At 41.3% G+C, this 22859-nt stretch overlaps 1 protein-coding gene across 1 annotated transcript; it reads right to left on the reverse strand.

Annotated features, from left to right (window-relative positions):
* Positions 1 to 79: 79 nt before the first annotated feature.
* Positions 80 to 22583, reverse strand: LOC121873951 (glutamate receptor ionotropic, delta-2-like). Its single transcript, XM_042377830.1, has 13 exons — positions 22499 to 22583; positions 20390 to 20607; positions 20067 to 20225; positions 16492 to 16527; positions 16336 to 16457; positions 10018 to 10146; positions 9441 to 9603; positions 8767 to 9005; positions 8159 to 8343; positions 7269 to 7505; positions 5226 to 5404; positions 4756 to 4909; positions 80 to 974 (listed from the first exon to the last, which is right to left on the reverse strand). Exons 2-13 carry the CDS (start codon positions 20596 to 20598, stop codon positions 840 to 842), a joined length of 1947 nt encoding a protein of 648 aa, XP_042233764.1. The 5' UTR covers positions 20599 to 20607; positions 22499 to 22583; the 3' UTR covers positions 80 to 839.
* Positions 22584 to 22859: the final 276 nt, after the last annotated feature.

Genomic DNA, 22859 nt, shown 5'->3' on the forward strand with positions numbered 1-22859 from the left:
AACCTATTTGTGTTTACTCTCTTTTCCGAGTATTTATGAGTATTTTTCAGAAAAGGGTTAATAATTTATTAGTCGGAAGTTTTGGGCCTTTGATCAAAGACCAGAAAAGAGACGATTGCCGGAAAAATCTAGGATTAAGGTAGATATGATAATATAAGAATTATTAAACAACAATAATTCTGACTTGCAAGTCTGGAACAACTGGAAGAGGAAAGAGTGTTCATAGACAAGGCAGAGTAGTCCTGACTGACAAAGGAAAGTTGGAAGTTTGATATGAGTAAAACTTTATTATCAGATATCCAAGTGAAATTGAGTTTAACACACACAAACATGATAAATTCAATCATAAGAAACTATCAATGCATATTTATTCATAAAGAGTACAGTTGTTAGAAAATATTATCTGTTAATAATTCATTGTCTCGGCAACTAAATGGAGGCATCGAGAAGGAACCATTAGAGGTGTGTTGTGTACATTGCTCTTATCAAATATATTTATAATTTCTATAGTGGCGCCATGTAGAAAGGTGCTCTATAGAAGAAATTAATGAAAAATAACAATTTGGAGTTTTCACAACATAGATTGGTGACGTGCTTCATTAATGCAATTTGCAAATTATTCTCTAAGAAATTATCCATCACACCAACTCTACACCAATAGTGACATACTCGTATAATGAGAACCTGTTGCTATTTTCATTCACTCTAAAAAGAACCAAGAAACATGACAGGGTGTTCAGATAGTCGTTCTAAATAAGTTATACAGTAGGTTGGGGAAGGCGACTGAGATATACAGTACTTTGGTTACTGCCTTGCACTCTGATGAACCTCGGAGGGGTTTAGTTGGCTGAGGAGTGGGAGTGAGCTAGGTACTCCACCAGCAGCATGAGAACAGCGACGCCTAAGCCCAAAAATAATAGGAAGAAGGCACCCTGCAGATGATGCAGCCCCAGCGACATCTCCTTGCTCTCAACCTGCCAAATATATGTGTTCACCTTTATTAAAAGTATAGCAACGATTTTTTAATAAAACGGAATTATAATTGCATCAGAATTTACATTATTTAATGTTTGAAATAATCACCACACATACACACATACACACAAACGCTTTACAACCCCAAATGACCCCCTAATCAAAATTTACAAGGAGGTTGCAGTCGAACTTGCCACCCCCCTCTGTCCCATTATTAATGCATTCTTCAGACAAAGCAAATGCCTTAATGAATGGAAAACTGCATTTATCACCACTCTCTCCAAGGTCCCCAACTCACAGTCCCCTAGTGACCTCAGGCCAGTTGCCACCCAGTTTACTCTGTGAAGACTTTGTTTCTGAATGAGCATTTGCTAGTATTTATCAGTCAATTGATCCACAGCAATTTGGCAAAATGAAGAACTCCTCTACATCACATTGCTTAGTTAGTTTCTGGATTTTCTGCACAAAAACCTGGAGAAACGTAAGATATCACTGGCCGTTGCCCTTGTTGACTTCAGAAAGCTTTTGACCTTGTTGATCACTGCACTCTTATGAACAAGGCCATAGCAATAGGGCTGCCCACCAACCTGGTCTCATGGCTCACTGATTTCCTGAGTGAGCATCGTCAGGCACTGAGGTACCAGGGTTCTGTTTCCACATTTCAACACCTCACCTGCGGTGTTCCCTGGGGACCTAGATGGGACCACTTTGCTTCCTACTCCTGATCAACGACGCTCTATCGGACACTCCTCACAGGTGGAAGTACGTGGATGACTGCACTGTGGGGGTTACAGTGGACAATACCTCACCGAACTACTCATCGCTACAAGGCACTTTGGACAGGCTACAGGCATGGATTACGGAGAACAAGGTCACCACCAATCCCACCAAAACCGTAGTCATGCACATCAACACCGCCACCACGCCAGTGCAAGCTGCAGCAGTTACAGTGGGTGCCCATCCTCTCCAGTTAGTGCAGTCTGCCAAACTCCTGGATGTAACTATAGACCCCAAACTGGACTGGAAGGCCCATGTAAACAAACTATCAAGGCAGCCTCGTACCGATTCTACATGCTACGACGACTCAGGTCACTTGGGGCACCCACGCCAGAGCTGAAGTCTATCTACAACGCATTTATACTACCAAAATTAACGTATGCGTCACCAGCCTGGTCGTCTTCTCTCAACTCTACGCAACAACGTCAGCTAGAGAAGGTACAGAAGAGGGCCTGCAGAATCATGCTCGGCCCAGACTACTCCGGCTACAACAACGCTCTCTCCATCCTGGAAATGCCATTCCTCAGTGACCTCCACCACCACGCACCAGCAGGGTTTAGTAGTGAACTACTGCACCATCCTCGTCATCGCCACCTCCTGCCACGAGCAGTCCCCCGCCCACCTTGCGCAGTCCGCCACTACAACAAAATTCATCCCATAAGAGCCCTCACTGATAAATATAAGAATAGCACCATCCCATCTACAGTTAAATTAATAAACAGTTCCACATTTATGTACTGTACAGCCCTGTAAATGTATTGAACGTGCATTATTATGTCTAAATCTCATGTAAGTTTGTATATTCTCAGCCACCTGCTGAATCTCTATTAATAAACCGGTTATTATAATTTTTGTATTATTACACACACACACACACACACACACTACTACTTTGCTGTCACTCGGAATCGAATATGAAGATCATTCATCTATGAGGCTATGATATGAGTTATTAAGGATGCCACTTTCGTTGGTGAGCTCTGAGGTGACTAGAGAGGCCGATACGGGACCGGCAGGGTCGTCCACAGATGTTGCACGTGTGGGTGGCTACATCTAGTGCAGGAGGGGCTACGCCAGCGTCTCTCCGGACCTGGAGTTTGTCTGCCTCAGTATGCAGTCGGGCTTACTCGAAAGCATTGATCCCCTTCTCGCATGGTGCTCCTCCGGTGTGGAGTGATCTTCTTCCAGGTGAGTGGGACGATTCGGCTCTTTTTCAGGTTTGTCATAAGACTATTCTTATATCTTTTTCGTTGTCCAGTCGCGTTACATTTGCCATTCGTTAGGTGACTGTAAAGTAGCTGCCTTGGCAGTCTACGTTGATGTTCATGGAAGATGGTAGCCTCGATGTTCCTACAGTTGGTGTCAGCGAGAATGCTGGTATTTGTTCTCTTGTCCTCCCAGCGAACTCGTAAGATAGGACGTAAACTACATTGGTGAAAGTTTTCAAGTGCATTGAGGTGCCTCCAGTATGTAACCCATGTCTCGCTACCATATAGCAGGGTTGGGAGGACCACTGCTCGATTAACGTTCAACGTTATAGATAATTTCAGTTCCCTACAGCTGAAAACATGGGTACGGACTCTGCCAAAGGCTTGAGATGCACATCGGATTCGATGTTGAATCTCTTCATCGATGTCTACGGTGGTGGACAGGTGGGAGCCAAGGTATTGGAAGTGGGTAACATTGGAGAGAGTAGTACCGTTAAGCTGGAAGGATGGTGGAGGTGTGGTTGAGCCAGGGCCAGGCTGTAAGAGAATCTAAGTCTTATGTGCATTCATCTCAAGACCAGTGCGTTCAGTATGAGCGACTAGGGTGATGGAGGCGGCCTACACCATATTTTCCTGCCTGAACTCATCCTATTTTGAAAATTCCCTTCATCTGGTATCGGATGTCCACCCTGCCGGCTAAATTGGGCTGGTACGAGTAAGGAGGGCAGCCAATAAAAGGAAAAGAGAGTTGGTGCTAGTACACATCCTTGTTTTACCCCCTTTGGATGGGGGAGAACGCAGACTGGCACCATTGTGCAGGGCACTGTCGTTCAGGCCATCATAGAGTTGACTCAGTCAACAGAGAGGCCTAAGCAAGGTCAAAGAAGGCCATGTACATGTCACGGCGCTGTTCTTTGCGCTTTTCCCGTATTTGGCAGGCAGCAAAGATCATGTCAGCTGTGCCAAGTGAAGATCTAAAGCCACATTGAGATTCAGGGAGGAAGATTTCTCCCTCGGGAAGAAGTCTTTTTAGGAGGACTCGGGCGATAGTCATGCCAGCTACGCACAGTCTCGTTCAAAATTCTTCAAACACTGCTGGAGACAGCTGGCAACTCAAGGCCGTTTGTTTACTATAGTACGTAGTAAAAATTATGAACAAATGTAGAAGTGATCGGTGATTGGTTACTTAGTTCCCCGTTGCTTAATTTAATGGTTGGGCTTTGTTGTTTCGTATTATATTGTACTACGTACTATAATAAACAAACGGACTTGAGTCATTGGGCTCCCATGTTGGTCACCTCTTTCGCCTATTCCGCCGTTGGGGTCTTACTGGAGCACTGTAAGCACGTCTGCCCGATGAAGGGCTCCACCACATACTTTTCGTTCAGGGTTTCTTCCCATAGCCTTATACCTACCAAGGTTAATCCGCAAGGCAGCTGGACAGTGGTTGGTAGGCGCCAGGGCGTGTCCACGTGTCAGTGGGCCTATGCATCGCCCCTCTGGGGCCGACTGCTGCTCCGAGATCCCCTACTGGTCTAGTCTGGGGCCGCGAGGCATCCAGTTTCCGTATGATGCCAGGAGGAGGCACAGCAGGAGTCTTTATGGTGAGGGGGTAGTGTACTGGCAGGAGAAGACTTACACAAGGTTGCTTCCCTGTTCATCACGAGGGCTAGCCAGCGGCGGTAGCTGAAACAGAGAGGAAGCAAGCAATGCCTGCAATTTAACACTAACATAATGCTACCACACTGTACATACGAACACACACACATGGACATACATGAGAGACAATATTTACTTGAGTTGGGTCTTTCTGGGTGTGCTGTCCTGTAGCCGCCTTGTTTTCTCTTACGCGCCTGGCTAGCGCATCTTTATTCCAGTGGCTTATAATTCCGGCATCTTGTAATCGAAATATAAGCTCACAAAAACGTGGATAAAATGGTGCACCTTTCCTAAATAAAACACAAAAAAAATAGGAGTAGGTTAATAAAAATAACATCATTAGTGAGGTTGATATACAAACTCATCAAAGTCTTGTATAAACACCTCAGCGAAGTACTGTACCAATTAATGAAATATAAATTGTGATATTATGGAGGAAAGCTTTACATGTAAGAAGATCGTGATCTAACCCCACACCGACGCTTTACACCAGATCAATTTAAGTTCCACAAATTATCTTATGGGTCGTCAAACTTGGGTACTAAACGGGGCTTACTTGCCGCCTTTTGGGGCTTCGTAAAACAAGATAACACATATTCAACACACCTAAATGCCCATCCAAAGAACGCAATCATGGGGACGCCCTTCTTGCTGACGTGGAAGGGGGTGTTGCCGTGAGCGTCACTGTAGTAGGAGTCAATAAAGATGGAGAAGTAAATTTCCCAATGGATTAGTGTGAAGCCTCCATCCAAGACCTTCTGCAGCCCTTCCGTCTTCGTTACTCTCTACAATATATATATATATATATATATATATATATATATATATATATATATATATATATATATATATATATATATATATTAGTCCATATAGCACGTGGACTTCAAATATACAATCAAGACTTCACCAGCCAGGATTCGAACCCTCGACATCTGCATGTGAACATGGACCGTTACCACCTCGCCACTAGGACAACAAAAGCAATCCTAGACTTTGTTATATTTCACACGAAGCCTGTTCTATCGTGCTACCATCAGTGCCGTGAACCTCCACTGGGGATTGCCCGTGTCAACTATGTGGCGCGGTGGTTGTGATCCCTATTCACAAGCAGAGGTCGAGGGTTCGAATTCTGGCTGGTGAATATCATTTAGTTCAATCTGAATTACTTATATATATATATATATATATATATATATATACAATCAACACCTCAACCCATAGTTCGAACCCCACTGCCCACGGGCCCATGACTGTGACCGAGAACGCTACCTCTGGACCACCAGGATACTAAAAGCAGTCCTAGACTTTGTAATATTTCACACAGGACTGCTTTTAGTATCCTAATCAAACAAATTTTGATGTATGTAAAAGTCAGTGTGCTTTTTGGGCTAATGAAATATATATATATATATATATATATATATATATATATATATATATATATATATATATATATATATATATATATATATATATATATATATATATATATATATATATGTATGACACCAAAAAATATCAATTCATCATTTATTGACCATTTTCTTACGAAATCTTAAGTTAAATTTCTCCTGTAGATAGTACAGTATTTTGCATATGTGTAAATGCAGAAGTTTGTTTATTGCATTCCTAAATAAAGATTAGAAGATTCGGTGGTTCACTACTTCTGTATTCATAATAATAGGTAGGTGTGTGTTGCCGTGTTGTACAATCTGCTTTAGTGATTTCACCAGTTTCAGTATGATTGGTTCAAACAGCGGTGTGGGCTGGGTGGGGCATATAGCTGCAGAAGAAAAACGTCAGCCATTCCGATGCCACGCCGATAACCCTTCTAGGTGTAGTTGTAGAGTATTATGCACATGGCTGATTACCTTGTTTAAAAGTTGTTTTACTTATTGAACAATATGAAAGACGTTTGCTGCTATTATATAATTATTAATTGAATAAGCGTTCACAGAAGTTAACAATTTAGCCAAGTTTTATTTTTTCCTAAGTAAACGGGATTCTTTAATGATTTATATATTATTCTTGGTTGCTAAAAACAGAGTATTTTCAGGACATAAATGTTAATTTCCCCCCCCCCCCACCCAGGCCCCGTTGTGGGTCGTTTGACCTGTGCCCGGGTGGGCTAATTCTAGTAAAAAAAAAATATATATTTTCTTATGAATACTTTGGGTAAAATGTAACACTAAACATTATTTAAGCCTATACCCTCTCTTATCCTTAAGCGGTGTGAATAAGTAAAATATTTGTTTATTCATTAAAGACTTAGTATAAACGTAATGAGTATGACAATTATTTAAAATCATATTTTCTATTTCGTACATATTTCAGTTTGACGTCGAATTATAACTCCGCAAATTATTACCTGGACGTCCATGAGCGATAACTTGGAATGTCATATATCGTTTCAAAATACTGAACTATAATTCTAACAACATGGTTTGTTTTCACAATATTCTTATGATAAACTGTTTTAGCATTTGTGAATTAAAATATGTTATTATTTCACAATATTGCGTTTTACCTCAAAAAAATATATGCAAAAATAACACGAGTCTGGTAGTTGCCAGATACCTCTTTCTGGTTAATAATTTCTGAAAATCGTGACATCATTGAGTTGGGTGATTGTACAAAGAGACTTACCTCTACTTTCTGATATATCGTCTTTATAACCGGGTCGGTATGCTTGGAGAAATAATCATAAGGTATACCGCTAAAGATCCAGGGCTCAGTGCCCCACTTCCAGTTGTCTTGCTTCACCAGGTCCTCGAAGGTCTCAATGGGCAGCGTCTTTCCCTGGACTGTCATATGCGCGATCAGTGATGAGCGGAAGCCCGTGGTGATGATCAGGCAGAACACCAGCCACCAACCCACCAACAGCTGCGAGTACGGTGAAGATTATTACAGTGATCATATAATTACAAGTGATGACCAGATAGCCATCAACCATTCAGCATAGAATTACAATTTAATCATATTATCACAAATATGTAAACAGTTGCTACACTCTCCGACAAATTCTTCAACATATGTGTTCACACATTACAAGTATATACGAGTACATTAATCACAGTGTAGTGCAATCACGCCCTTCAGCTGCAACACCAGGAATCTGTTAAAGGGTATTGATACGCGGAAATATACTGATGTATGCATGGAAGGTGATAAAAGACGGGAATGGACCTTACCTCCTGCACAAACGAACATATTACCCTAACATAGATTACCCAGTTAATACAGTTACTACTAGATACAAAACTAATTAAGGAAAGCTACTTTTCAGAATGATTAAAGTTCATTGTATTTACTTTAGTTTTCGTTAACTACAACTTGGTATTTCAATGCCAACCTTACTGTAATTATATTAAAATATTATATTTACGTAATGCTGGTATTCAGTTTCCCTTAAATGAGTTGTTCATTATTTTCCCAATTCATTAGATACCTCGGTTTCACCCGCTTTTGTCCCATGATGAATATTATTTTTTTTTAAGAATTTATATGTTGATAAAATCAGCTGTAATAAAACTTACACGTCCTGAGTCACTGATGGCGGTGTTAGGAGGCGGCTGCTCCAGGAGGGCGCCCCAGCTGTACAGGATGGCGGTACTGAACTTCACACCGCGACCTCCCGCCACCCACCCCCATGCCCTCTGCATTAACCACATAAGCAAACCCCATGCCACTACGCTCGCTATTAGCGCAAACCAAAGATCTCCTGAGGAAGGTAGCAGGTGATAACTAAAACACTTACGTGCTTGGAATACAGCTGTGGTTAATGATCGTTGGAAAAATATACATAGGAATAAAATTATAGTTATTTCAATCATGCTCCAAGTACCTGTAATAAGATAAACTTATTTGTATGAAGTGATGTTGAGAGCAATATTTCATAAGATTTCAGATTTCTTAGTGTTTACAAAACGGTAGTGACACCTGATTAAGGAAGTAGCCCTTCGTCTTCATGACTCATTATTACATACAGGTACTTTACAGCATATTTACAGCTTCCTGAGAGGAGCCTCACCACTGTCATCCAACCTCCTCTACTGTGAGTTATTCTTCAAAGAGCTTCACTCTCTGTTAGTTTATATTGTTTCATCTAATATGGCGACAGTCATTGACGACATGGTTTGTTTACCTTCAAATGGTCTTATTAACGACAGGTGTTGAGGCAGTAGTGTAGGGTTCAGAGAAATAACGGTCATAATGTCTGCAGGATAAGTTCTCACGTAATCTACAACCTTGAAACGTGATGGTGTAGGACCTGCTACTGTGCTGAAGTCGGTTTCCTCTCGTTGAAGCTGACCAATTATCCCGTTGAAAGTTCCGTTCTTCTCCAGACCCCACGTAAGTTCAGGCTCAGCGCGATGCTCGAAACTGGGTTGTAGAGGAGACGAAATTAAAATTTATTAACTTATGTGATGTATTCAAGTTTCTCTTAATTTTGCCTAATATATACTTGCTTTTCAATTTTGTTTTAACTTAAATACTTACAATTTGAATAATGCCATTAAAAACATTTGTTTCGATTTGTTAACCTGAACACTATAAACAAATAAAGTTCATTTAGAATTATTAGACTTCAGGAATGCCACAAATAACAACCAAATGCCATTTTAATTGTCAATACGTATTTCAAAATTTACGTATTCCTCAAAAAAAAAAAATAATAGCGGAAATTTCTCTAGAGGAGAGATTGTCTTCCTGAAATCTAATATAAGCCTAACTTCAGAGGTTTATATTAAGGTAAGGCTGAATATTTCAGGGTAACATCTACAAAATGGCCTCTTGGAACTGGGTATTTTTCCATACGTGAAATTAAGCTTAGACACGATGGTTTTTAGCATGCGGGCGTCGATGGAGTCTCTGGGTACTATAATGCTGCCTGACTCGATGTCTCTGCTGAAGTCCATGAAAGGGAAGTGCGGCACTGACACGATCTTCAGCTTGTGGCCCATCAGGTTTTGTATACGTTCTGAAAAACAGCACAGCGTGGCAGTCCCACTGCTGACTTGGGCAACCGCAAATAATGTGAGGTCATATCATGCAACTTCCAATATTTTATGTCACTTTAAGTAAAAATGCATTGCAATTTTTTCTTCATATAGGCCTAGTCTTTAAATATGAATTTTTCTGTTATCTTAAGAAAAACCTTGACTTGGCTGTATCTGGGACTATGATAATTGAATTATTTAGCCGCAGGTTTAAGGGTTAATACTAGTGTTTTTTTATAAGATATAAAGTACAGTTATATACGGTAAATGAAAAATACTTGTTAAATTACAAGCTCGCGGCCCAATAATATCAATAAATTTCGTAAATGCATTGTGTTCACTATATCACAGACACCATTGCTATTGGGATCTAAGACAAAATTAGGATATCTCACCTTGGAAAAAGTTGTCAGTGGGCTGGGGGAGTGACGTTATATTGTACTGGTGGATGAACAGGACGTCCGCCCTCCCGTTGTTGCAGTAGACACACCGCCGGTACACCCACACACGCTCACTGCGTCCTCCTGGGAGATAGTCTATATATACTATAATGTTTATATATATATATATATATATATATATATATATATATATATATATATATATATATATATACATATATATAAATACATATATGATAAGTTTATGAACACGTTTAGATCACTCAGCTTAGACCAGTAACTCTCTTCAAACAGAGCATTTAATTTAGCATTTAATTTCCTTTTTTGGACTTTGTCACTTTCACTAAGAAATTTATATAAAAAATCTCGAATGATATGCCACTTATCAACACAAACACTGTTTTGCATTAGTATTTTACACTGAGCACTGTGCTTAAATGCCAATTTTACACTATCACTTGAACTCTTGATAAGGGAGTCCAGCAGCACTTTATCCAACTCAGAGAAGGGTTGATTGTCCAGATTTCTTAATCTTTTTGGAAGACAAGACTTAGGAACTTCAACTTGTTTCTGAGATTATGAGCTTTCAGCAAACTCTTCTTCTAGTTACGGTAGATGAGGCGAAGATGAGGATGTTGTTGACAGATTAAGGACACAGCGTAAGAGAGACGTTAAGTTCCATATTTCATGTAGATCCACAATGAAAACGTGGATAAGATAAATCATGATAAAATCACACAGGAAAAAGGGAAACAATGGAACACCTTTCTAAGTGAAAGTAAGAAAGTCCCAAAAGGGAAATTCAACGCTCTGTTTGACGAGAGTTGCTGGTCTAAACTGAGTGATCAAAATTTTTTCATAACTTATCATTATATATATATATATATATATATATATATATATATATATATATATATATATATATATATATATATATGTGTGTGTGTGTGTGTGTGTGTAACTGGTCTGAATTGCTCACTGCTAGTTATTGGGTTGAATTATAGTTGATGGAAATGCAAGTGCTCAGTAGGTAGTAGGTAGTAGGCAGCTACCAAACAGGGAGGTACTACCGCCTGGGAAGATATTGGAAGCATAAGTTAGCTAATGGTAGATCCTGCTGCCATATGGCATCACGAAAATTTTGACCAAGTACCAGGCTGCTCATCTGACTTTCTGCCTGATTTACACACAATTGTAGGGTTTCAATTGTTTCTCTTATTTTGACAACACAACATGCAGTATATGTATCATTTCTCACTTTTGATCATTTTTTGTATATATTTATTGTCCTTTATTGTTATTATCATTGTTATTATATTAAATTATATTACGTATAATATAATATATTCTATTATATTTCCTGCATATTATATTTATATTTAATATATATTTTTTGTATTAGTTATTTTTATTATTATTAGCACTATTATTATATTTTCGTCCCCAGGCCCTGATATGGGTCATTGACCTGTGCCCTGGTGGGTTAATCCCATAAAAAAAGCTAGTACCTGTGATTGGGGTTCATGAGACGCACGGGTAAAAGATAACACTTCTATTCCTTCCAACACTACAGACGAAATCAATAATTGTACACAAGCAATAGAGTACCTCTTAGCGTGGCTTATAACACTACAATGGGAAACAAAAGTTATCCACGGTATCAAAAAAAATATTGAAATATATTAATTGCACCTGAAAAGAACTACTAATGCAGCAGTACTATATACACCAGAATAGACACCAGAACGGAGAACTCATCTGAAATAATTCCTTCGTACATCCTACATCACTTAGTGGCACATAAGACATTAAAAAATATTACTTGCACCGATGAACATGCCTTAAGGGCATCCCACAAAATTATTGCATTCACTGAGGAATAGAAATCCCGATTTAGTCATAATACACAAGAACATGGATCACTCACAGCCTGTCTGGGATGACCCACAAAATACTCTAATCCTAACTGTCCTAACTACCCAGAACCCAAAGGTTGTAACTACGAACCTGCCAAGTGGCAGGAATTTACAAGAAACCGAGAAAATCACTCATGACCCGTTAGGCAGGCGGGTGCTCCGCTGTTTTTTTCATTGCTCTTTCTAGGTTTCAGGAGTCATGAGTGTATTTTTCCACCGACACCCGTAACATGCTTCACACATAGGTTCAGAATACACGCATACTTTATGGTGCTACAGCGTTCCACCAATTTTTGAAGAGGAACCACTACGTCCCACGTGTGCAATCAACCATGAGGAACGTTGATTACACACCTGGACTTGGTTATTTTAATCACATACACCCAATACTGGGGAGATGAATGTCTCTATGTAACCACTAGAACTTCCGGTCCAGCGTGTGACTTTTCATTCACTCAGTCTGCACTCATTTTACTCCCAATACTTCATGGATAGGAAGAGAGTGACCTTTCAGCCCGCCTAGTTAGGACAGCTCAGAGTTCAACCAGGTGAATCCTGCCCAGCTGAGGGAGGGGTTCTACTTTCCCGTTAGTAACATTTTTCACTGACTGACTGTAGAGATGTGGTGTTGTATGAACCAAGGTGTTGAGATTTGATGAACCAGATCGACCACCGACCAAAGTGCGGATGCTGGTCCCACGCAGTTAGTCGTCAGAGACACCTGTTCGCCTCGTGCGTTGCCATTTATGTCTTCCAAACCGACCACTAACCACCGACCAACCAAGTGGGTTCTCATAACCCTGCAAAAGGACGACTTTGTTAACTACTGTTAAATTCTTCTTCACCCTATCTAAACACTGTCTGAGATCAAATAAAAGCTTACTTGCAACACGGATGAAACATTCCCGGGAAGGGACGAAGCCACGTGGTCGTTTTCCTTGGTAGAACGAGTAGTAGACGTCCTTCTCGGTCAATGACAGGAACTAACTGAGATCCCATCTCCCTCGGCATTCTTCAGGGCGCTCGCCTGCCCCCCCCCCCCCCCCATGACGTCATCCCGAGCTTATTTCTAATAGTTTCTTTGGGACACAAGTAACATATTTAGACTAAGAAACAATCCACAATAACTTTAAATTTTATAATTGTCCCTTAACTTCATGAATCGCGTCTACATTAATTCGATAAAGTACATTTAAATTTTTATTGGCCTAGTTCAAAATGCTTCCATCCCCTGACTGATGGCGTTGCTTGGAGGACTTTGTGTTAACTCGCCACGAGGCGTGGGTGTTTCAGCCTAGCCTACTTGCGTTTTCCTGTTCGGCAGATCGGTCATTTATGTTCTAATGTCTCTAAATATCACATAAAAATTCCTGAATATTACAATCGACCCCCTAAAAAAGACAGCACTGTCCTCATGTGCTGAAAGAAAAAAAGTATGCATACGACCCCCCAGAGGAGACCTGCTCTAATAACTGCATCTCACACCTGCGACACGCTTAAGCAGCATTTCCGCCCTCCAACTTTCTGCACCCTTGATGATGCTAGTTTTCCATTTTCCCTCTCTGACATATATATACAGTATGTACAGGGGTGAGTACAGACTAGAGAGAGAAATACAAATCAAGGTGTATATATACAGAGAAGGGTGAGACCAGGTCCACAATGGTCAGGTATTAGGTAATGACCCTACTAATCTTTAAATAGCACACAACGGTTGGTGGTCAGGTCAGATGGTCAGGTGACCCGGCCTTCTCACCTGGTCACAAATCTTCTTAATTACAAAATTGTCCAGCTTGTACATGCCGTTACTCAAATTCATGTTGAATGCTTCGGTATGTTTAATAAGACTAGATTCTATGATGTTCCTACTATCAATTGAATTACATGGTAATATTGAGGAGGCATTATCCCAGTCAATGCAATGCTTGTTATCCCTCAAATGAACAAACAGAGCATTGGATTCCTGGCCTGTCCTAACACTGTATTTGTGTTGTTTAATTCTAGTTGCAAGATCTTTACCTGTCTGGCCTAAGTAAAACATATTACATTCCTTGCAAGGAACTTTATAAATGCAACCAATTGTGTTGTTGGGGGAGTTCTTGATTAACATTTGTTTAACAGTGCATGAGTTTTTAAATGCCACATTGACGTTCCAGGTTTTTAGTTGTGAAGGAATGTGTGAGAAATTTTTGTGAAATGGTAATATTAAGATATTCTTATGGTCATGGGTGGGCTTGGGATCAGTTCTATAAAAAGTTTTCTTAGTAATGTTTAGGCATTTGTCTATGAAAGATCTAGGGTATTTAAGGTTTGAGCCAATATTATATATATATTTGTATTCCTCATCGATGAATTCCGGACTGCAAATTCTCAAGGCACGTAAAAACATTGTTGAAAATACTGACTGTTTGACTTTATTATGGTGGGCAGAATAATAATGAATGTATGAACACACATTAGTTGGTTTTTCGAAATAAGGCAAACAAATTATTGCGTTTATATCTAGAAGTGTATAGTAACAAGAGTGGGGGTCTTATTGCAGCTATATGCTTGCGCTAGTTAGGCCACCACCTCGATTATGCGGTTCAGTTCTGGTGCCCCTATTATAGAATGGATATAAATTCACTAGAGTCGGTGCAGCGAAGAATGACGAAAAATGATTCCGGGACTTAGAAACCTTCCATATCAGGATAGGTTAAAGAAACTTAACTTGCATTCCCTAGAAAGACGAAGAGTGCGGGGAGATATGATAGAAGTATTTAAGTGGGTGAAAGGAATCAATAAAGGGGATATAGATAAAGTTCTTATAATATCCGAGCAGGATAGGACTCGAGCAACGGATTCAAGTTGGATAAGTTTAGGTTTAGGAGGGAGATAGGAAGAAACTGGTTCACAAATAGGGTGGTGGACGAGTGGAACAAGCTTAGCAACTTTGTAGTAAGTGCGGGAACTCTGGAAAGTTTCAAAAGAAGGCTAGATAGATTCATGGATGATAGAGAGTGGTAGTAACTCTCGACAGGAGCTGCCATGCACAGACCAACCGGCCTATTGCAGACTCCTTATTTTCTTATGTTCTTATGTTATCAGACAGTCTAGGAATGGCAATTTACAACGTGTCCTGAAGATGTCTGACCGCCCCTTTGATGAGTTCCAATAAATCATCCTTAAGAAACATTTTGAAATAAAGAAAATTGAAGTGGATGAAGCCTTCCGTATTGTAAGACAAAAAAAGCTTGCTTTTAATATGACCATACCGAGTTATTGGAAAAAGTTCATGTTGGACTACTGTTTTGATAACCTGAGACGTGAGCGTTCTGATCTTCAAGCCAAGATAGACCACAAATTGGCACTCCTTATTAGAAATAGTGATTGGACTAAGGATGCCAATAACAACTGTGTAGTGAATCTCTCCTCTAAACAACTAGACAATGATACCTTGTGTGCCCTCGGCTATGAATTTGAGTAACGGCATGTACAAGCTGGACAATTTTGTAATTAAGAAGATTTGTGACCAGGTGAGAAGGCCGGGTCACCTGACCATCTGACCTGACCACCAACCGTTGTGTGCTATTTAAAGATTAGTAGGGTCATTACCTAATACCTGACCATTGTGGACCTGGTCTCACCCTTCTCTGTATATATACACACACCTTGATTTGTATTTCTCTCTCTAGTCTGTACTCACCCCTGAAGATGTGAATTACACGAAAGCGCTTGGGAACTTCGTGTTTTCTTCTTTCCTTGTGGTTATCAGCATATACCTAGATCACGAGCACCTACAGTGATTTACTTGCATATATATATATATATATATATATATATATATATATATATATATATATATATATATATATATATATATATATATATATATATATATGTATAATATATATATATATATATAAAAAGAAAGATTTATTGTTTTATTCAAGACATCTGAAGATGTCTTGAATAAAGACGAAAGCTAAGGTACTCCGTTGTTTCCATTTTCCCGTGTGATTTTATCAAGATTTATCTTATCCACGTTTTCATTGTGGATTTACATGATATATATATATATATATACAGTATAATGTTTGTGTTTTATATCGAAGGATCAGGTTGTGATTATCAAGGTGCTGGGATAGTTGTTTGTTTGTCAGATTCCCCGAATTAAGAAATTATTAAATTTGGATTAATTGTTGGAAGAGTACGATGAATCACAGTTTTGAGTAAGGGTTGACACTGGGTTATTCTCAAGCCAAGGAAACTGTATGAGAAAATTAAGAAAGGAAAACTCTTAAATAGCCCGGAAACTTTTTTTGGTGCACATTGTTGAGGATGAGAGGTGGTTCATTTTCGGGTGAATGTTCAATTATTAAAAAAAAATTAATTTACAATAAAAAGATGCACCAACCTTTCTTCGGGAGGATCTTCCTAAGGCGTGAGTTACCGTGGCGGAGGCATGTTGAGGGTGAGGTCATCAAGGCCATATAGAGGGCGAATGGTGTTGTGGAAAACACGGTGTAGGAGGACGTCCTTCACTGCTGTCATCCTCCCACCACCATCACACGCGTCTCTTTCTCTCAGTCCTGCCACTTCTAACAACCTGAAATTGAAGGTCATATTGCATTATATTACAGTATATTGCCTCTGATCAAGCTAATAAATTAGTATTAGTTTTCACATTTGGTACAAACCCAAATACAAAAGCTGAATGGGTTAAATGATCGGACAGGGTTTAATATAATTTTGACTAAAGTTCAACACGTTTATACTTGATTTGGCAAACTGACATCGGCTGATGAAAATCGCTTAAGTGAAGTCATTATTAAAATAAAAATAAGCTGGAGTGATTTTGGTAAGCCGATTTATGTATTTAAACGTAACACACCACTTTAACTCATGAAAATTACATGGCTTCTCGCATACATACATACATAAAGGAGGCATCACCTCTAGTTGGTAGCATTTAATAACCTTTGGCCTAAGAGAAGAGAATAAAGACCTTTTACGGGAAATAAGGATAACCCGCCTCCACCTCCTGGCACTGACCATCACTTTACACAGTTGTAGAGACTGGATTGTATGTTTATTTTTTCTTCTCCGCACTTTTCTGTTCAAACACAATTTAGTAAATACTTGCCTTGATTACCTCGATGATCTCCATTAAATGCGACTAGAAACCGGTGCTCATTCACCTGTTACCTCACTCACCCTTATTAGTCCGTTGCATACATTTAAAACCAAGGTAAAGTCAATGGTATATTTTCATGCCATGACTGTGGACTAGCTGGCTAAGGACCTGTTGGCCGGTTCAAGCAGCAATTACTGACGTCAATCAAAAACAGCACGTCATAATGGTACTGGCCAATAAGACGGGACTACGAGGTGGTGAGACAGAGGTGAGTTAACAGCCGCGAACCATCACCCCGGCAGTCGGAGTCCTGCCTGGCTCAGTCAACACTTTCTATCGTGAGCAGTGTGTGTGCTGTGGGGGTACTGCCGTGAGATGTGTGTGGTGTGGGAGTCCTGCCGTGAGCTGTATGTGGTGTGGGAGTCCTGCCGTGAGCTGTGTGTGGGGTGGGAGTCCTGCCATGTGCTGTGTGTGGGGTGGGAGTCCTGCCATGAGCTGTGTGTGGGGTGGGAGTCCTGCCGTGAGCTGTGTGTGGGGAGGGAGTCCTGCCGTGAGCTGTGTGTGTGGAGTCCTGCCGTGAGCTGTGTGTGGGGTGGGAGTCCCCCGTGAGGTGTGTGTGGGTGGAGTCCTGCCGTGAACTGTGTGTGTGGTGAGAGTCCTGCCGTGAGCTGTGTGTGTGGAGTCCTGCCTGAGCTATGTGTACTGGGATTCCTGCCGTGAGCTGTGTGTACTGTGGGAGTCCTGCTGTGAACTGTGTGTGTGGTGAGAGTCCTGCCGTGAGCTGTGTGTGGGGTGAGTCCTGCCTTGACGCTTGGGATCTCCGTGAGCTGTGTGTACTGGGGAGTCCTGCCGTGAGCTGTGTGTACTGTGGGAGTCGCCGTGAGCTGTGTGTACTGTAGGAGTCTTGCCGTGAGCTGTGTGTACTGTGAGTCCTGCCGAGCTGTGTGTGTTGGGGAGTCCTGCCGTGAGCTGTGTGTACTGTGGGAGTCTCTGCCGTGAGCTGTGTGTACTGGGGAGTCCTGCCGTGAGCTGTGTGTGTTAGGAGTCCCGCCGTGAGCTGTGTGTGCTGCGGAGTCCTGCCGTGAGCTGTGTGTGTTGTGGGAGTCCTGCCGTGAGCTGTGTGTACTGTGGGAGTCCTGCCGTGAGATGTGTGTATCAGGAGTCCTGCGTGAGCGGTGTGGGAGTCCTGCCGAGCTGTGTGTACTGTGGAGTCCTGCCGTGAGCTGATGTGTGTTGGGAGTCCTGCCGTGAGCTGTGTGTACTGTGGAGTCCTGCCGTGAGCTGTGTGTACTGTGTGAGTCCTGCCGTGAACTGTGTGTGTTAGGAGACCTGCCGTGAGCTGTGTGTACTGTAGGAGTCCTGCCGTGAGCTGTGTGTACTGTGGGAGTCCTGCCGTGAGTTGTGTGTGTAATGTGGGAGTCCTGCCGTGAGCTGTGTACTGTGGGAGTCCTGCCGTGAGCTGTGTGTACTGGGAGTCCTGCCGTGAGCTGTGTGTGTCAGGAGTCCTGCCGTGAGCTGTGTGTACTGTGGGAGTCCGCCGTGAGCTGTGTGTACTGGAGTCCTGCCGTGAGCTGTGTGTTAGGAGTCCTGCCGTGAGCTGTGTGTGTTAGGAGTCCTGCCGTGAGCTGTGTGTACTGTGGGAGTCCTGCCGTGAGCTGTGTGTACTGTGGGAGTCCTGCCGTGAGCTGTGTGTACTGTGCGAGTCCTGCGTGAACTGTGTGTGTGTGGGAGTCTGCCGTGAGCGTTGGGAGTCCGCGAGCTGTGTGTACTGTAGGAGTCCTGCCGTGAGCTGTGTAGTGGGAGTCCTGCCGTGAGCGTGTATGTGGGAGTCCTGCCGTGAGCTGTGTGTACTGTGGGAGTCCTGCCGAGCTGTGTGTGGTGGGAGTCCCGTGCGCTGTGTGTGGGTGGGTGTCCTGCCGTGAGCTGTGTGTACTGTGGGTGTCCTGCCGTGAGTTGTGTGTAATGTGGGAGTCCCGTGAGCGTGTGGACTGTGGAGTGCCTGAGCGGGAGTCCGGCTGTGTGTGTGGGAGTCCTGCCGTGAGCGTGTATGTGGGTGTCCTGCCGTGAGCTGTGTGTGTGGGAGTCCTGCCGTGAGCTGTGTGTTGGAGTCCTGCCGTGAGCTGTGTGTGTGGGTGGGTCCTGCGTGCGCTGTGTGTGGGTGGGTGTCCTGCCGTGAGCTGTGTGTACTGGGGAGTCCTGCCGTGAGCTGTGTGCTGTGAGTCCTGCCGAGCTGTGGTGGAGTCCTGCCGTGAGCTGTGTGTGGGGTGGAGTTCCGGAGCTGTGTGGTGGGAGTCCCCGTGAGCTGTGTGTGGGGTGGGAGTCCTGCCGAGCTGTGTGTGGTGTGGAGCTGTGTGTGGTGGGAGTCCTGTGAGCTGTGTGTGTGGGCCGTGAGCTGTGTGTGGGGTGGGAGTCCTGCCGTGAGCTGTGTGTACTCTGGGAGTCCCGCCGTGAGCTGTGTGTGGTGTGGGAGTCCCGCCGTGAGCTGTATGTGGTGTGGGAGTCCTGTCGTGAGCTGTGTGTGTTGTGGGAGTCATGCCGTGAGCTGTGCGTGCTGTGGGAGTCCCGCCGTGAGCTGTGTGTTTGCTGTGGCAGTCTTGCCATGAGCTGTGTATACTGTGGTAGTCCTTCCGTGAGCTGTGTATGTAGGAGTCCAGTGTGCCCGTGCGTCGTGGGAATGCTGCCCCGTGCCATACCAGTGCTGTGTGTTTTGATTATTAAATCGTTAAGTCCACCCTTACACGTTGTTAATACCAGCACTTCATTTCCTATGAGTATATGGTCTTATACATGTGCATTATCGGTTAACGAGAGAACAAGACACCCTGCATGCAACATGCTGGCCTTTACCATAACCATGTCGAGGGTTGTTGCTTCTTTCTCCTCAGACTATTGACAGTTTTATGTTTATGTACAAAAGTCGATCATTTCACTTAAGTGGTAAATCCTGCAAACATTATTAAAGAAAATTGTAAATCATTGAATGAAAGTTTCTTGTAGCTTTAAAACATTACCTGAGGACGAGGTCAGTACTATTGCTGGCTGTGAGGTCAAGGATGACAGCCCTACAGGAGAATCTGGCGTCCCCCCACAGCCCCTGCAGGAGGTGGTCCTTAGCCATCTGGTCCTGGGACAACACCCACCCTGCCTCCACTATCAAGCTCGCCTCCACACTGATGTGTAAGGGGACATAAGTTTCAAATTAAAACCCTGCAAGAGGTGGTCCTTGGTCAGTTGGTCGTTGAGAACAAACAACCTGTTTAAACCTAGACCAAAAACAGCTTCAGGTATTCATATCTCAAACAGGTGATATTACTGGAAAAAAAGGACAGCTCACCTTATTATCCTGGAGGTCATGAATGATTGTGGTCTAGTGGTGATGAGCACCAGGTGACAGCCAGTGAGATGGTGCTCCACCACCTGACTCACCATCACGCCCACATCCACGCCCACCTGCTCCACGGGTCCATGCTCTTCCTTACTTAATACGGGTGGACTATTCCAAAGCATGGCAGCCACCATCACTATTTGGTAAACGGAGCGCATCAAACTGAACTGAAATATCAAGGTATAGACCCTCACAGTATATATATATATATATATATATATATATATATATATATATATATATATATATATATATATATATATATATATATATATATATATATATATATATATATATATATATATATATATATATATATATATATATATATATATATATATATATATATATCGATAAAATCACACAGGAAAAGGGAAACAATGGAGAACCTTAGCTTTCGTCTTTATTCAAGACATCTTCAGAGGCAACTGAATTTACAGGGACTGAGAAAGGCTTACTGTATAAACAAAGGGTGTCCTTGCAAAACATCAGGTCAGATCAATAACATGGGATCCACTAATCCACACACCATCTCTACCCCCACACGAAAGTAGTGCTTATAAAAATAGGCGACTTAACAAGTCATGTAAACTTAGGTAAAAAAATATGAGACCCATATGTATTATCGTGTGCCAACTGTATGTAATTTGAGACTGTAATACATCTGTATAACAAAGTAGTAAATGAAACAGTCTGAATTTTGTACACACTCGCTGATCAAGTCTGCCCGTCCTGTTTGTGCAGGTCTTTTGTGTTTATGAGTGAGGATGGAATTATTTTCCCCATAAAAATGCTGCTGGATTGTTTTGACGTAATTTTATTATGTAAATAAACACAGTTCATCAGTAGTTATGAACAATATCAAAGGTACACTTACAGGTAGTTACATTCTTTATTTTCTGATGCAAAAGTTATAAGTAGTAGTAATGTTCAGAGTAATGTTTAGATACTTAACAATTTATCCTCGTTATCTATTCACTTTTGAATTTGGGCGAAATAATTTTGTTATAATCATACAAAACAAAATTCTCTGAAGCTAATTAGGATACAAATGACACTTATCTTAATAACATCTTAATAATAAATTAATTTTACATGAGTATATTTCGTGACTTGAAATATAACTTTAAATCTTTAGTACAAATAAACTTTCTTAAATAATAAATCTACAAACTACATCATTACAAAGCAGTTTATAATCATAATATTCTTCTTTATCCTTTTTTTGTGTTATTAGTGTAACATCAACGTAGATCAGGTTAAGTTATGTTAGGTCTTTCTAGTACATAAGATATAGTTCACTAATGATATTCACACGGAAATACTGGTTTTTCAATTTGCTTATGTAACAAATTTTGAGAATAATATAGATATTTATTACTGGTATTAATGTATGGTAACGTGAAGTTGAGGTAGTTCCCGAGCAGCCTGCTACGGTAAGGCCGAGTCTCCACCGTACCGTACTCCCTCCACCTATGGATCCACCTGTACACTGTGGAGAGGCTGACTCTGGCCTTCAAAGAAATCCTCCGTGCTGACATGCCATCCAGCCACATCCTTACGATCTTTGCTCGATCAGCTAACACAGCTGGATTATTAGGTATTCGCTTGTCCATTGGGTTGACTGTCAAGCAAAAGCATATGTCAGCATCTAGTATTTTTTACTAAATTTGTAAAAGAAATTGAAAAACTTTGTATCTTTATATATTAAATCGTTATTCTTTGTAATCAATACCATATAACCGGAAGGTTCTGGGTATATAGATAAATAAAGTTTCTGATTCTGAATGGAAGCCTAGGTATTACTAAATATTGATCACATTCTTGTCGTTATCACGGTGTCTGTATGTTGAGTAAAATTCTCGGAAAAAAATTTTAAGTTGCGAGAACGTTTTTACAGACAGTGAACTACAAGGAACCGAAACCATAGAAGAGAATATAATCTCAATTTATTTCACTGCATATTGTTCCACATGTGTAAGTCAAAGTTAGTAACACTTCCCTCATATACATACACCAAAATATTTTAACAGAAACATGGCACTATGCTCTTCTTACCTTAAATTAAAGATTCACTGAAGAAATGCTGTTCAAAAATTAACGTCCTCAGACTGTGGTAACTTGTCGACGCTGCGGTCTGAGGAGAACGTCGCCTCACACCTTAAATCAGGAGTATTTATAATGTTCGATAAAAGCGCGCACGCAGCAGCACATCCTTAGATTCATACATCAAGCAAAACTTACCCTTTGACTGGTCATCCGCCTACAGGATTTGTTAAGAAAAAATACAGTAAATGTGATATGCTATCATTAACAAAAATATCTATTTGCTCATTGAAACTACATAAAATATCTAGTTTTTGTAGGGAGAGTGTGCAACGAATTAAATATAAATATAAATTATACAAATTTTCATAAA

This window comes from Homarus americanus, unplaced genomic scaffold (assembly GCF_018991925.1).
Source record: "Homarus americanus isolate GMGI-L3 unplaced genomic scaffold, GMGI_Hamer_2.0 scaffold25827, whole genome shotgun sequence".
In the NCBI taxonomy this organism is placed as follows: domain Eukaryota; kingdom Metazoa; phylum Arthropoda; class Malacostraca; order Decapoda; family Nephropidae; genus Homarus; species Homarus americanus.